The sequence below is a fragment of the Drosophila takahashii genome, chromosome 3R (genome assembly GCF_030179915.1).
Source record: "Drosophila takahashii strain IR98-3 E-12201 chromosome 3R, DtakHiC1v2, whole genome shotgun sequence".
Lineage (NCBI taxonomy): Eukaryota > Metazoa > Arthropoda > Insecta > Diptera > Drosophilidae > Drosophila > Drosophila takahashii.
In genome coordinates, this window is record NC_091681.1 from 12,689,193 (window position 1) to 12,705,716 (window position 16,524).

The 16,524-nt window shown below is 44.2% G+C and overlaps 1 protein-coding gene across 5 annotated transcripts in view; it reads right to left on the minus strand.

Annotated features, from left to right (window-relative positions):
* Positions 1–16,524, minus strand: part of cv-c (crossveinless c) — a 96,535-nt gene that overhangs the window by 11,636 nt on the left and 68,375 nt on the right. For 4 of the 5 annotated variants that reach the window (XM_017147009.3, XM_017147008.3, XM_070216730.1 and 1 more), the window contains 4 exons: positions 15,025–15,615; positions 8,289–8,938; positions 7,150–8,071; positions 6,507–6,549 (listed from right to left, as the gene is read on the minus strand). In XM_017147009.3, coding sequence (XP_017002498.2) covers positions 6,507–6,549; positions 7,150–8,071; positions 8,289–8,938; positions 15,025–15,615 — 2,206 coding nt within the window. Of the gene's footprint in view, positions 1–3,292; positions 3,520–6,506; positions 6,550–7,149; positions 8,072–8,288; positions 8,939–15,024; positions 15,616–16,524 lie in introns of those variants that run through there. The other variant, XM_017147011.3, reaches the window with a different exon arrangement.

Sequence of the window (16,524 nt, forward strand, 5' to 3'; positions counted from 1 at the left end):
AAAATAATGAGTTGTTTAAGGAACCAAGGGACAGTTAAAAAGTAAACTACAATTTTTGAATTGCAATGCAAAAACGTTGCTACATTCAAAAAAAATTTTCAACTCGGACCATTAATTAAAATGTTATGAGCAAGTAATAAAATTTTGCGCTAGGTGGCGCTGTAATGCTATTTTGTTATCCTGCTCGAAATCTGCCGCATTACTGATTTTATATTCGCATCTTCCTCGCACTCGAGTATCTGACAATAACCGACTACCCGTTCTCAATTGATTAAAATGATTTTAAAGTAAAAGAAATTTATGAGTCGTCCGATTTTAAAGACTTTATTTCCCATTGAAATGAAGCCTTTAGAAATTTTGCCATTTTTCTTTCTCTTCAATTTTCCTCTCTATTTATAAATGGGTTAGCTAAGCTTGTCTTTGTCTCCATGGTTTCAGCATTTTGCATTCATAATATTGTCTTTGCCTGACCTGGGGATTAATCGAATCCCCCTTTGCTCCGGCACAGTTTAAGCTTGTTGTTCACTAAATTTGTTTAAATTTTCAATTAAAATTTGCATTGATTTCGAGAGCCGCCCACAAAGACCACCGCAATGGGTAGAAGTCAAAGCAGCTTGCTGTTTCTGGTTTCTGATTTCTGGTTTTTGTGGAGCAGAGGAGAGGAAAGGAAAGTGTCAATGAAAGCAAAGTTCCTAACACAATTGCCGTAGATTTTATCCTTCGCCTGGAAAATGCTGCTCGTTGTGTGGGTGTGTGTCAGTGACACGCATTTCCACTCGATTGTCTGCGTGCGAGTGTGCTCCAGAAAAATGCAGCCGAGCAGAGAGAGATGACATTGTATGCGGATGACAGACAACAGCGTTCACCGAGTTGGTTATGCAAAGGATTTGGCCTCTATGGGCTGCGTTTCCATAACTCCCGGGCCTTTGTTACGCACGGCTAAAACTTTAAGCTGGCTTAATATAATTAAATGGCCCAAACACAAATGTGTGCGCCATGCTGTAAAAGCTTTGGCCTTAGCATTCTAGATTGTAAATCGATTTCGGCTGACACTAATTGCCAGCTAATTCAATTGCCACGGGCTGGCCGAAACATTATTCAGCAATTTCATTAATTTCCCGCTAAACGGTTTCATATGCCAATTATGCTGCCATATAAACAGTAAATTGCATCGCCCCAGGAGCCAGAAACAATGCAATTTTACAGCCAGTGCCCCCTGGCAGATTCAAATGAACCGAGTACGTTCGTACTTCTCATTAGATAAATAATTGTCGTAGGTGTCGTGGCATTAATTAATGGCCAATGGCCATTGGCAAGGCAGGCTGCGCGGATGTTTTATTGTCTGCCATCGCATTCAAATGCCAGGCGGAACATAAATTTGCAGTCACCTTGTTGGTAAGCCATCAAAGAGAACGCTGGCAAAAGTAGATTATTAATTATAAATTGCAACCCAGAAATAGCCATGCTCAGTTGAACTTGTAATTTTCAGTTTCGTTTCCGAAATAGAGTTGTTGGGCCAGGCCAGGCGAACATAAATAGACATGTGCACACTCCTTTCCTCTCCACTGGGCACACAAAAGCCTGTTGCCAGTTGCCTGTTGCCTGGCAAAAGGATAGAGCTATTTATAAGGTTTCTGGCCCATAAGTGTGTGGCAGATGCTTCTTCCCTTCTAGCCAACTCCCTTTTTCGGCCTGCAACAAGTGGCGAGGCACGTCAGTTTAATTCGCTGTGAACTCAGCGATGGGTGGAGCTGCTCACTTCGCCTGCGGCAGCCATTTTGAGCCCTCAATGTAATTAGGGGCCAAGTACCAGGAGCCCCTTGGGAATTCTTCGGCCAAATATAACAGATCATTGAGCTTTTAATGTGTTTTTAATGTCAGCGCATTATATGCGGCATATTTCCTGCTGAGCGGCTGCCTTTCGCACACAATAAAAATAACCGAAATTCGCATTCGCAAGAAAAATAATCCAACAATAACAGAATAAAACAAACAAAAATAAAAACAAAACAAAGCGGCAACGAGAATGGAAAGTTTATGCATTCTTATAACCCAAAAATGGCCGAGGAAAATTAAATGAAATTAAAGAGCCGAAAAGGCCAGTGGCTTACAGGTGGTTCGTTATGGGAATTATCCCTAAGGGAACGCCAAACCCGAAATAAAGAACAAGGAAATTGAAAAACCCTGTCATAAATATGCTTTTTCAATGGCCCATTCGATTTTGTTTATTTTGTTTATATATATTTTTTGGAGGCACGAACCATGGAGGCAGGTATGAGCTATAATTAAAACAATTTCCCGCCTTTTTTACTCGTTTGCGAATATACATATTAATTGTATAATAATTTTTCCCCATTTATTACTACACGCAAACAATTTTCTTTATTTAAATGAATGGCTTTGCTTGACTGGCGCGCAATTTCACTAGAGTGTAAAGAAAACGGCGAAACCGGTGGCTGATGATGATGATTATGATGGTCAGTGGTGGAATGTAGATATCTACATAACTCTGGGACATTGACTGACTGACTGACTGGGTGACTGGATAACTGGACGACTGGATTGACTGACTGACAGAATGCTAGTGACAGAGAGGGTGGATCACTTGTTGCAGTTCCTCTGGCCATATTGATACACATATTCCCAAACTAGCGCCGCGAACAATTCGATTTAAATGCGAGGCGTCGACTGATAAGTACAAGCTGTGCACTGGAAATAGCCATGCCCCGCATTCCCATTACCAAAAATAAACGGCCAAAAGAGGGAGGGGGCTCGGATCCCCTTGTGGGGTGCCGAAAAGCCATAAACAGCCAATTGCTGGCGGTGAGAGTGGCGCGCGCGCATTCCAAGCCACCGAAAACACAATGATCCAGACACGCATATTTCCATAATTGTAAACAAAGTATTTAATAATTTGCCAGTGGCCAGCGGGAAAAAACAAATTTGCCCTTGAAGCAGGGCTACACTGGGAGAAACTGTTTCATAACTTGGTTAAATAAATCCTTAGTGGATTAAATCCTACACAATAAACCAAAAATGATCCTAAAACGAGGAGGTTTGCTAGGATTAGATCTACAGAAACTAGGTAATAATTTGTCATTTATATCTATTGAATTAGGAGCTAATGTATTTGTTTAAATATTATATATACAAAATCGTTTAAAAATATTACAAAATTAAATTGAAGAATAAATTGCATTTAATTTAATCTCCCTTTATTATAAATTCTCCGAAAATATAATTATTTATATTTATTTCTTAGTATTTCCTTAGTGCGCTGACCCATGCTCACCTGCAATCTTGCGTTCGCGCATTTTCCGCCATAATGCCTCGGCCTTGCGCTTGGGCCAGTTCTCGAACTTCTGCGAGAAGCTCCTGAAGAACTTGTACTCGCGTATGGTGATGGACATGCGGCGTTGCATATTGGCCAGTTTGGGCAGCGCCGTCTTGAAAAGCACTCACAAATGCGGTTTATCCGATGGAAAAGGATTAACTAATTTTCCGCCCGCAGCGGATCTCTTAAATTAAATTAAAATACACCCCATTTCAAGCACACAATGCACTTTTAAATTCGAGCATTTCCATCCACTTCGTTTTAAAGCTATTTATTTTGATTTGATATTTATTTTGATTTAGACTTTAAGTCGGCGGCGTCGACGCGCTCCACCCGAGTTTTCCACTCGCTGCGGCCACGAAAATCGACAACCGTGCACGGCGCCTGTAAGAGCACTAATGAATTTGCAACGCGCTCGTTTCCCTATCAGAAAATGGCGAGCCGACCGTACGAATCGTCCGCCCGAAGCATCGAAGGCAACCGAACGGGGCGAACACGGGGCGTATGAACAACGGGGCGTATAAGCAACATGGATGTTCTGTTGCCGCTGCCGCTGCCGTTCTTCTCGTACTTCTTCTTCAAGGGCCAAAAGGCATTGTTCGCCGAAATAGGCAGCAGAAAGGGCCACTTCCTGGCCCATGTTGCTGAAGCGCAGAGTAGAGAGTTATCGGCGCCACAATCGCTTATTATTATTTTCTGTGGCTAGTTGGCCAGGGCCACGGGCGAACAAATAAATAAATAAATGAATAACTGTCATGTTAATGATGCTTATTTCATTTCCATGTTCCATGTTCGCCAAAAGGACTCACTGCGAGGAGGCAGGGCGATGTCAGCTTATGTTTCAGTTGTTTTACTCGCTTTTCTTCTTTGTTTTATGAGGCATTCATTAAAATTTATACGTTGGCATGTGAAAGTTTCAAGACACCGACAACCGCACCTGTTGCTCTACTGAAAGCATTGGGCGGCGAAGGCGGGGTGTGGGTGTGGGCGTGGCCGTGTGCTTTGTGCACAGTTGGTTTGGCACAGTTTTTTTTTTTATTATATATTATAGTTGTGTGTGCTCGAGTGTGCTCAAGGTTAAGCATTTGCTTTTGCTTTTGCTTGGTTTTATGATTTATGGAGAGTTGAATAAATGGTATTATTGTGTCTGGAGAAGCTTTGATGATACAGCCGCACATTTGTTTGATATCACCATTGAGACCTGGCTATTCAGAACGATTCTAATCGTTGAAGTGCAAGACTATTGTATTCACACAGCTGCAGTTCGTTTGTTTAAGGATCACGTTTAAGCGTCGCATGTTGCACTGACGAACAAACCCAACTTGCCTTTTGTTGGAATCGATTAATTGGATAAACAGGAAAATTATGAGCAGAAATCATTGGCAAGTCACTCGTGCTCATTACTTCTCATTAATCTACTCCCACTTTTGTATTTATACTTTGGGGCGTGTCTTGGTGCGGAAGACGGAACACGACATGGACACATGCTCGCATATATTTCCCGCCGACGATGCGCAGATATATACCCAAAGAATAAAATATAAATGCGGGTAATTTGTACTTGTGCAATATTAGATATAAATCTTGATGTATGTTAATCTTTTCAATAAAGTAAACAACGACGGAGCCGGCTTCCGTTGGGAAACCACAATAAGCTGGTATAGGTGGAGGTGGCTCTCCTTAAAGCCTGTCATTATTGACAACGGGGCGTATGAGCGATGCAATGGCACACATAAAATTGGCAATATAAATACGCGTAAGTATACAAGATAAACCGGCCGAAGGCCGCGACCTTTCCAGAGGGCACGTTCTGGTCGAGCGAAAACGTCACTGTAATGACGTCAGTGTGCGAGGAAATGGCAGGCAAACACTCGGATAATGGTCATAAAATGACCATCTCTCGCTCTCTTATTTTGCCCACTTTTCCCGTTACCATCCCCGTTTTCCCGTTTCCCCGCTGACGTCATTGGCCGAGATTGCTCCAACCTGCTTTGTATGTGCATAATTCGTTGGGGGCAGTCAGGCTGCAAAAACGAAATTGAATGAGAGCTCCAACGGCCACTGGAGGACACTTGGCGTCCAGTTTGTGATTCAATTTTTTTTGTTCGCCCGTTCATTTATACGCCATTTTTAGCACAAAGAGTGCCATCACACCATCGTCATCATCATCATCACCCGTCGAGTTCTGGTCAAGAGGCAATATGTGGATAGATATGCCTATGTACACGAAGGGAAAATCCTCAAGAATTAGCTTCATCCCTTAAATTCCTTAGTAGCCTTAATACACATTTCATAAAAATACTGTTCTTGATACGAAAGAAATAGCTTCTTTCCTTACCATACTTAAAATAATTAAAAATACATATAAGTTGTCAAATAGATATTAGGTAATGTTAAAAAGACAACCAATTCGTATGGTTGTTCTTCATTTAAAGGAGTTGCATCATGAAAAAACAAGAAACTTGAAAATCAGAGATTCTAATAAATTTCTTATTGTATTGTATAGAAAATATCAAAAAATTCTTCCTTTATTAGCTAATAACCTTGGACTTCCCCCTTAAATTTCGGACTATCCCAAACTTTTTTCTCAGTGCCCGTGTGCCACTGGATGTTTGGACTGTATGGTCAGCGAAATTGACAGATTGACAGCCATTTTCGGTTGGGGTTTGGGTTTGGGCTTGTGCCATTTGTATTGAAGTGTTGACGGAAGTGTTGGAAATTCGCAAAAAGAGCCGTTTGCTGGTGCTCTCGATATTCCCGTTGCTGGGCAAACGAACATGAAAGTAATTTAAATGACGGCTGCCCTTCAATTGTTTGGGCGAAATGAAAGCAAAAGTTCGAAATTGATTTGCTGCCCAAACAATGCCCTATGATGATGTGCACCCCTGGCGGGGGTAAACCCATCACATGTAGATCAGTACCGCGAATAATTATAGAAATTATGAATCATGCCCCGACAGACTGTTATTATAAACCACTCAGGCTTAATAACAGACCGCTAATTGGCTGGCAGGACCACCGGCGCATCAAATCAGGCATTCAGCCATTCAGCCTTGATGTCCCGACCGGGTCCAGGCCATTTAAATAACTCATTTAGCCCGGCTGGTTTTGCGGCCAAAGAGAACTCGTTGGGGGCTTTTCGTTCACTATACACTACTCACTACTCACTCACCTGCTAAATAGCGATCACTCTGCGAACGAGAATAGCGCAGCGTCTGTGGGAAGAAAGAGGGATCGGGGGATAGAGAATGTCCATTAATGTCTGGTAATCAAGTTGATGCGAGGGCGGGTAGATAAGTGCTGCAGGGGGATTCATAAGCGGATTGGCATACCCTTTGCCGGTGGTATTCTAGGGCTTCTCAGAACTTAACAAGACTCGCAAAAAAAATAGAGCAAGATAAATGAAGTAAGTTGCCTTGAACTGAATACAAAGTTAAGTGGAGTTTTCGAGTTTTAGGGATGCTAAGAATATGAGTAATAAATTCGGAGTTTAGAAATAAAATACTAAAAAAAAGGAGAATATACAAAATTGATACAATTAAAAATGGAACATTAAATGAACAAAATTGAACAATAACATAATAATTTAATCACATTTGAAAAAGGAATTTAACTTAGTTTTATTTTGTGATAGCTCTATGAAAAGTCTAGATTTACTATAGGTTATGCCTTAATTTTTGTTTTAACTACTCTTTGCATTGGACAAACCCTTTTTAATGCTCTAAAAAATTATGTTTATATAGATAAGTTTTCCCTGTTAGAAAATCCGTTCGATCTACCCTCGTTTGCACTCGTTTTCCACTCCAAAAACTCACCAAGTGCTGAGCCTCGAAGTTGTCGAATCGCCGGCTCATCTCGCGCTCCTTGAGCAGCATCGGCGCCGAGTTGGATTTGGTGGACAGCTCCTGGATGCCACCCGAGTCACCCAGTCCGCTGTGCAGCGAGGCGCTGCTGGGCGACGGCAGCTCCACGAAGTGGTGCAGCTGATTGGCAGCGGTGGTCGAGGGACTGAGGAGCGACTGGAAGGGCTCCTGGCGCAGGACCAGCGACAGTTGACCCCGCTCCTTGTGCTTGATGGCATGATGTTGGATGGGCAGGACTTTGCGCGGGTGCAGAAGTGGCTGCGGTGAATGGTAGTGGTCGAGGGAGTGGCTCCTCTGGGTCCGAGGCACGAGGATCGGCGGTGGTGCCGTGTACTTGCGTCGCAGAACCACCGGAGTGGCGGTGACCCCACCTCCTCCGCTGGCACTGCTCGCATCGCCATCAGTGCAGTCGCAGTCCCACATCTCGAACTCATTCTGGCATTCGTCGTAGTCCTGCGACTTGCCCGCCTTGTCCTTCTCCTCGTCCAGCATGTCGTCCTGCGATTCGTTGGCCGCCTCGCCGCCACTGCCACACTGGCTGAGGACCTCGAGCAGATCGGGATCATCGGAGGAGGCCACCGAGCCGCTCTTCTGGAACTTCATCTTGCGCAGCGCCTCCAGGCTGCTCACCGACTCGTTATCCTGGGCACCACCTCCCACACACTTCCTGTGGTGGTGATGATGATGATGGTGGTGGTGGTGCTGCAGATGGTGACTCTTCCAGTAGTGAGACATATCCTTGGGCGGCGTGGCCGTGCCAATGCCACTCTCGTTGTTATCGTTGTCCAGTCCCGAGGAGTCCAGTGAAATGCCCGACTTGCCGGAGCTCAGGACACCAGTGGCCTCCTCACAGGCCGAGGAAGATGAAGTGGAGCTGAAAGGCGAGGAGGCATTAAGACATTGACAGATCAATTCAAAGGAGCGACTGATTACTACACTCGGAACAAATAGTGGTGCTGGCATGTTGGTTTTGTAGATATTGATTAGACTTTAATTTAGTTTCAAAAGGTTTTACTAAAACGTATTGTATTATTTTTTATCAGCACATCACTCAAATTTGCCGAGTGTAATGTCTCAATGCTGGCACTCACTTATTGTCTTCATCGACGGCGCCAACGCTGCGCAGAATGGACTCCTCCGAGGTCCAAATGGTCGATGTGGATCCTTTTTTGGTCACATCCACCAGGTAGCCGGGTGTGGCGGAGGCCCCGGAGGAAGAGGTGGAGGAGCCTTTGGCCGAGACGGCTGATTGGGATGCGGATGAGGCTGAGGCCGGCGGCGGGGTTATGGCATTTCTGCTCGTCAGCGCCGCATGATTAATGCCCACCCGTTTTGGCATCGACATCGGCTGGGAGGCCGACGTTAGCATTGTCTCCATGTCGCCGCCGCTCAATTGTCGCTGTCGCCTAGATTTCAAATCCTCAACGGTGGTCGCCGTCGATTCACCTGCCTTGGCCGCTGCCAGCTCCTCGATTTTCAATGCGCTTTGGAAATTTGTCAGCTTATGAGTGGCCGGTGTCGGAGCTATTGTGTCCGCCTGGCCATTGAGTGGGGGGCAGGCCAGGCTCTTGCGCTGGCTCTGCGGGGGGAGGGCTGCTCCTCCGGATCCTCCGGAGACGCCTCCTCCGAATCCTCCATTCGGCGCCGACAGGGTGCGCATGTAGGCAACATTCGATTTGGTTGCCGGCGATGCCTCGTTGCGTCCGCAGCCAAGGTAAAACGATTGCAATGGAATGGTGGCCTGAAAGAGGTAAGGAATACACTTAGAAAATAGTTTTGCGAATATTTTATGTATTTTTTAAATACACTATTTAATAAAAAAGTTCTGTTTATTTTTAAAATTATTTAATTCAATAAGATAATGGTTCAACCAGCTTTTACGATTGATTAAAAATGTCTTAAATGCCAAATGTTGGGTAAACAAAATTCTTTGATTAAATATTAAAAAAAAAAATTAAAAATAATTCATAATGCGAAACAAATCCCCAACATATCTGTATCTTTAATCTTTAACTGGTCGAATTGCAAGGAAACTTTTGCCCAGTGCAGCAGGAAGAAGAACAAGTTAACTTATTAAAATATAGTCAGTCAGGTTTAATAAAGAAAAGTCGACACTGAGTGCCGCTGACAGTTTCGAGGGCCGCAACCTCAACCTCCACGGGCAAGGACCTTGAATGCATAATGAGCGTGGTGGACCTGGCTGCCCCCAGCCTCCAGTGCCTCCATGGCCGCCAATCCAATCTGGAGGCTACCTTGTTGGGAAGGTAGCCCAGGCCAGAGACAATGCGAAAAAGGAAACATCAGCGGAATTTTTAGACATTGTCAAGTGGAACGCGCAGGCAGCGCAGCAATTTTCGTATTTTATGCAAATCTTTTGGCCAAGACGGGTTAGTTCTTTTTTCTCTCAATTTTTGCATGTATCTTTTAGTTATTTCCGAGGAAAGGCATCTCAATGAAGCCGACTTAGCACTGGCATTTCCCCTATTGTTTTGGCTTATGATTTATAAGCCGAGTGTGATAAGAGGCCGTTCCATTCCAAGAACCCAAGGCTCCCGCTGAATGTCTATATTCACGGTCATGTTCCATCGGCGCATAAGTGCGTTATGTCAATTCGATTTACAAGCCTTTGGCAAGCGTTTGACAATTTGCTTTTCTCATTTGGCGGAAAAAATCCGGGCTGCTGCTGCAACAGGCGGAAATTGATTTAAATGATTTATAGGCAGAAAAAAAATGTGTATTTATGCCTCGAGCCGCGGCCCAAAACCGGGAACCGCGTTGCTGGTGCAGCAGGTTGCTGTTGTAGCGATGTTGCTGCTGCAGCAGCGATATTGCTGCCGTGTCTGCTGCTGTTACTGCTGATTCTGTTAGCGTAATTCCTTGGGGGCCTTGGGCGAATCGCTGGCCAGCGAAATTGCTGGCACAAAAAAATGTATCACGGCCTGATTGGAGTTGCCAGTCGAGTTCCCGAAAGCAATCAATATGAAATGGCTGGGCTTTGTAGTAAATTATAAACACATGAATATAATACCCAGCATTTAGGCATTTCCAGTTAACATTGAAATTACGAGCGCTTTTTTTTAATATTTGGTAATTAATCATTAACTGGGGAAATGTTTTGGGTTTTAACTGGGAGTTTTAATTTTTAAAATCCGTTTTAAAACATTTTTAGAATTTCTGAAAACGGAGTTTCAAAAAAAACACAAGTATCTTCAAGGCTACGCGCCAGAGTGATATGAAATTTTCGTTAAAGATATATAAATACTAATCGAATTAAAAACCAAAAATGTTTTCGACATCCCAGCTGCACATATCCCCCTAATCGAGTGTAATTGCCGGCTGCGGACCAGACGACGCCCGTCTAAAAATGGTCACAGGATGCGGATGCGGTCCGTCAGTTAGTCAGTTGGGGGGGTCCTTTGGGAGACCCAGCACACATCTGTTGCTGCTCCGAGATCATCAAATTTGTAATGCATTATGGAGCAGTCTGGAGTGCCTGTTACGGCAGCGTCTATGAATTATTAATAAAGACGACTCGATGGCGATGGCGATGCCATCTGAGCGAACTGCGTGTTAATGAGCCGCCAACTCTCGCCGGCGACGCATTAATTGGGCGTCCAGATCAATGGCGTTTATGGGCATGGCCGGGCATCGAACATATGGCTTTTTAAAGGCAGCCGGGCGCCGAGTCCGATCGATTTCGACTGCCGGGGCAATGAAAACTTTTACCATTTTACGGCTAGTTATCGTCCCGAAGATCATCTCACTCGATTAATTTAGCGATTTTATCAAGGCACCCAAAAATGAGAGAAACCAAAGAAAAATTCTCGATGCCCAATCTGTTTTACATATGTAAGCAATTCCCCATGATTCTCTCGTTCGCTGGTTTGTGTTGTGATTGAAATTGAAGCATTTTACGGCTGGGGAAAATTCAAATCTGTTTTATGACCGGCAGTAGAATCCGATATCCGAAACGCTGACAGAGACTTATTTAAATGTCATAAAATTGTGAACATCTCTCACAACAGTGCCGAAGAACGATTTGGAAATGGAATGAAAAATAAATGAAATGTTTTCTTCGGTTAGTTAATGAAAAGCGCAATAAAATGAACACAAAATGACACATAAAAATTGCTTTTCCCCTGGGTTGCCGGGGGTTATCGAAGAATTTCCGGAGGGGAGCAACTGTAAATGCTCCTAATTGATCATAAAATCGGGTCGCTAGAAATTTAAAAAATAAATATACATATATGCGGCGTTTGTTTACTGGTCTCGACGATATCGACTGACTGAAAGGCAGAATGACAAATGCACTGGGCAACGCCTCAGCGCTCCACTTTTATTGATATGTGACCCAGAAAGTCCCGGTCTCCGAGCGAACAACATAAGTATTAAAGTACGCCCGATCATGCTCGGCCAGACTATCGCAAATCGATTGGACATGCCCCTGACTGCGGCGGTAAACGAGTGACTGAGCTGCCCGCGGTCACGCATGCGCACTGATAATAATTATCAAATCAAAACACTTAAACGCCTGCCCGGCCCATCGTCCTCCTCCGGACATTGTTCCCTGATCACAGCCCACTATCCCCCATCCCCCATCCACTGTGCATATAACTGCTGCTCCATCTTCCCTGATTTCTGTTGGCCATCGTGTTTGTTTGCCTTGCAGTGATTTGCAAGTTCTACTTAAGTCAAAGTGTCTGGGGCTCGTTGAGCTGCCTGAAGAGCTTTTTGTGTGTCGCGGCCTTTTGTCTGGACAGCCTTGCAAGGCCTTCACTGTAAGAAAATTCTGTATCGAAATATTGTAATAAATATTTGAAGATCAAAGTTTATAAAAAATTGATTGCTTGGAAAAATTAATTTTAACAGAACACCTAATGTTTAAAAACCTTTTTCCCATTTTAAATACTTTTCATAAGTTAATAAATATATTTTTTAATAACTCTACTTTGACAATACCCATTTCTAATATCCCATTAAATATTCCAGTTCTTTATTTATTTAAAAATCTAATTTCCCTCACCTAATTTTCTTGAGTGTTGCCCGACATCTTCTGCATCTTCCACATCTGCTGCATCTGCATGGTTCATCATCATTAAGCGCATTGCGTCGGACGATGATGCCCCCCTGCCACACGCATGCAACATGCTGCACAAGATTCACTTTCGCAGGGAGAAACACTGGGCCCCGATCCCCAGCCCCATTCCCGAACCTCATAAACATTGCAGCCAACTAAATTGGGGCGTTTTGGGTTCCGCTCGGTCTGCTGCCGTGTTGACAGGCCCGGCAAAAAAGTGAAGTGAAGTGTTCTGCTGTTCTGCTGCTCAGAGGTCTCTGGCTTTTCTGATCTCGCTGCAGGGCGGCATGTTGACCCAGTTCACTCCACTCCTGCGCCTTTCGAGCGAAACCAATCCAAACCGAACCAAACGAAACGAAAAGCGGAAAAAGCTGAAGAAAAAAGCGAGAAACTGCAGCTTCTACTGCTCTTTTACTTTCATTGACAGTTTGTCCAGTCGATTTTTGGCAAACCGGGCACGCACTTGTGCCCTCGATACAAAAGGCCGATGTTGCCTTTGATTTATGCTGCCGTCGGTAGCTCATAAATCATGGCCCTCAGTCCCACTGTCTCACTGACTGATTGACCGAATGAGTAAGAGTGTATCGCTCAGCTTGCCAAGTCGACCACATTCTTTGCCTTAATTAGTGCAGCGGGGCTTAAGCGCTTTTAATTGGCACTTTTACCGAAGCGATTAAGGCAAAATATGACAGCTCCAGGGAACGGCACTTTTCCCCTGACAGCACCCAAAAAATTCGAAAACTATTTTGCAGTCGGATGCCAAAGAAAACAGTTCCGGTTGCAGAAATATGTCATCTTTCCTCTCAAATATATAAATATTTTTAAATCATTAAAGATGGGCCTTTAAATTCATAACAAAAATTTTTGAAAAATATTTTATTATTTCCTAAAGGTAAATATATATTTCTAATTGAGCTCTAATATTATGACGGGCAAAGTTATTTCCTGTCGCCTTTCATTTTGCAAATAGAACGAGTGAAAAGGAAATGGGCCAAATGCTGCAACTGAAGCTAATATCGATTGGTGGCAAAGATTGCGACTTGTCAACAGCCACGCCATGAACAATGGAGGAGCCCTTCCCAACCCCCAACCCAACCCAATCCACTCACCGGGTTTTTTGTGGGTTTTCGGTTTTCGTTTTCGGTGTTGATGTCGTGTTTTTCCACTGGCATGGCACGCGTTTTGAAAATTAATATTTGTCTTGTTGCAGCAAGTCGGCTGCTGCCTTTTTGAGGTTTTTCCCCCGATAATCGGAGACCCGAGAGGTGAGCGCAATGTATGCTAACCATATGCAACCGGGGAGACCGCAAGCCCAGTGCCGTTTATGAGCCGTTTTGGCTTATAAATGTTTTAATTAGATATATTCGGGTTGATAAGCCAGTGACAGCTAACAAGTTGGTTAGTCCGTTTCGGTGCCTATGGTTTATGGGCCACGACTGCAAAAAGTGGGTCAGCGAGCTGGCCAAAGATTGCAGCCACTTTTCTTGAGATAAAGCACTCGGAGAAAAAGCTACATGGTATCCATGGATAAATTACAATATTCTAAATTAAATAAAACTGAGTAAATATATTGCTATCGTCACTTAATTTTCAGCTATCAAAGAGCTAAACTTTCTAGCATCTCCCTGAACTTTAGCCTTTCCTCAGCAGCACACTGATTGCAATTAGAAAATCTTTTACGACTCCATGCCCGGCAATCAATCCCTAATTGTCTTTCAATCTAGGGCTGAAGAACTGCACTAATTAGAGTATTTTATTACACATTTTATGGCGATGCGAAGAAGCCCCCGAAAAATGCAACTTCCATAAAAGTCGGGGCTCTGTCTTATTCAAACAGTTCAAAGTTTAACTCGTCCAAGTGCCAGCCACCGAGTGACGACTGTCTATCAACGGACCAATTCAGTGCCCTGCCCCCAGTTTCCTCTGGCCGCCCATCTCCAACTCCCCTTTTCTGTAGCCCATAAATTTCACGCGCTTCAGTTGCGCATCCGGCGAATGCGAATGGACGGATGGATGGATGGATAGAACATATGGCAGTTCTTGAAAGAACATTCCTTGCTCACCGAATGCTTGGGGGTGAGGCTTCTTCTCTTTTTTTGGGGGCAAACTGTGTGTGTGGGCCCCCAAATTTTGGGTTGCCGCCTGTGTGTGTTGACAACATTGTTGTGATTCAGATTAAAGGCCTTTGTCTTGAGCGCATTTTATCTAACCCACATTCATAAAATATGCTTCGCTGTTTGTTCGCTCGCATGTCGAAATTGAAGCAGCCGGAGATTACACGGGAATTTCAGAGATGTGAGATTAGGAAATCTCAGCCTAAGCTGCAGAACATATGCACACACTAGGGGTTTAACCTTCTTAAAGAATGTGTGCTAACCTAAATGGCAATTTGAATTTTTTGGTCGAAGTAAAAATTAAATTTGTGTACTGAGTCGTCCATCAATATAAATATATTTCAAAAATTATTCTTTAAGCAGAAATAAATATTTTAAATTTAATAAATCAAGTTTTTATTTAAAAATTGGTAATTTCAAAAAAAAAGTCTGACTTGAACTTGGGTAACAATTAGTTATTTGTGTTTGCTAAGGATGGTGGATTTTAAAATTCTTGGCATAGTTTTGGATTATTTAGTTGGCAATAAGGCATACAAAAACCATTTTTTCATTCATAAATATTTATTGTAATTGTAATACCTATATCTATAATACCTATACTTTATTTTTATGGTTTATAGTTTCCTGTTTACTCACGTGTTTCTCTGGTTTCAAGACGAGTCCGTTCTGCTGCTGTTCCGTGATGGATGAGCCCTTGCCGTAGCGACTCTGGATGGCCGCCGAGGCAGCCGCGGACAGGAGGATGGGCGCCGTCCGGGAGGTGGGCGAGCTGCTGGCCGAACCGGAACCGGATCCTTCGGCCAGGGCCGCCAGTTGCGGGGGCAGCTTATCGCCGGCGGCCATCAGGCTGTCCAGATCACGTAGGAACTTGCAGGCCCAAATGTTAACATCGTCCGAGTGGACAGGTGGAGTGGGTGGGGACTTCATGGCGGCCTTGGTGGGACTAAGGGGCGGCGGAGGCAGGGCCCTTAGTTTAGTTGTCACTGGTTGGCCCGATGAGGCTGCTCTGGCTGCTCCAGCTGCCACTGATCCGGCTGCTGCTGCTGCTGGGGTGCCCGACGTGGCTGTGGTGCTGCTGCTGTCAAAGCCGCTATCTGATTCCGTGGAACGAGACAATTCATCAAGCTGCTGGACTCCTGACTGCGAAAGCCGCTCCTCCAGTTGCTCGCGGAGCTGCTGCTCCAAACGCTGGACCTTGCGGAGCTCGAAGACCTCGTTGATTTCCCGCTGCAATTAGAATGGCAGTTGTTAGTCGGTTGCACTGGGAGAAACTATGGTTTTCATATGATTAAATTATTAAATATTTAATTAGTCCTTAGCAAAATAGATGAATAAATTACGAAGTTATAGGTACTTTGAATACTGCTGCCAAATAAAAAACTAACAAATTTGCATTCACCTATTAAGCTCCCATCCCCATTCGTTGTTAATTCTCTTACCATGCATAGAGGACCCATAAATTGCGCAGTGCGGTGGAGATTAGGTTTTGATTAGCGCTCTAATTGCGCACATATATCAAGGCAATGGTCTATTAATCGCGCCCAGAGCGCCACATTCCCAGCCGCAAAGAGCTTCTTCTAATGGCCCCCGACTATGATGTATGCCTGCTTAATTTGCCCCGCAAACAGGGACAAAAAGAAAGCCCAGGACACGACCAAGACAACCCGGAGAGACATGGGCACAATCAAAGACAAATAAATTAGAACACGACCGCGGAGGCAGAAAGGTTTTCCACACTCGGATCGGAACAGAAAACTGCAGCCACGAACTCCCAGCGCAACAGAAACAGAAACAGAAACACGACTCGAATGCAAATAAATTGAAATGAAGCAATTTGTTAGCCAGATTAAACACAGCCAAAAAGAGCCACAAAAAAGAAGTTAAGACACGGGAAGAGAACCCCGAACTCCGAATAGTCGCCAGGGAAGATCTGAGACAGATGGAGCCCACAGGGCTAACAAAGTCAGCGAATTACTTAATTAAAAATCGTGGCCCAAGACCCAGAACTGGTCTGGGTCCTCGGAAACCCTTCTCGTAGCCCTCGAGACCTTCTTGAGCCCCTCCTCCCGATTCCCCAGTGACATTAATAACGTGCAGTGCTCATTACTCAACAATTGTGTTTTTGTTTGCGGGCCC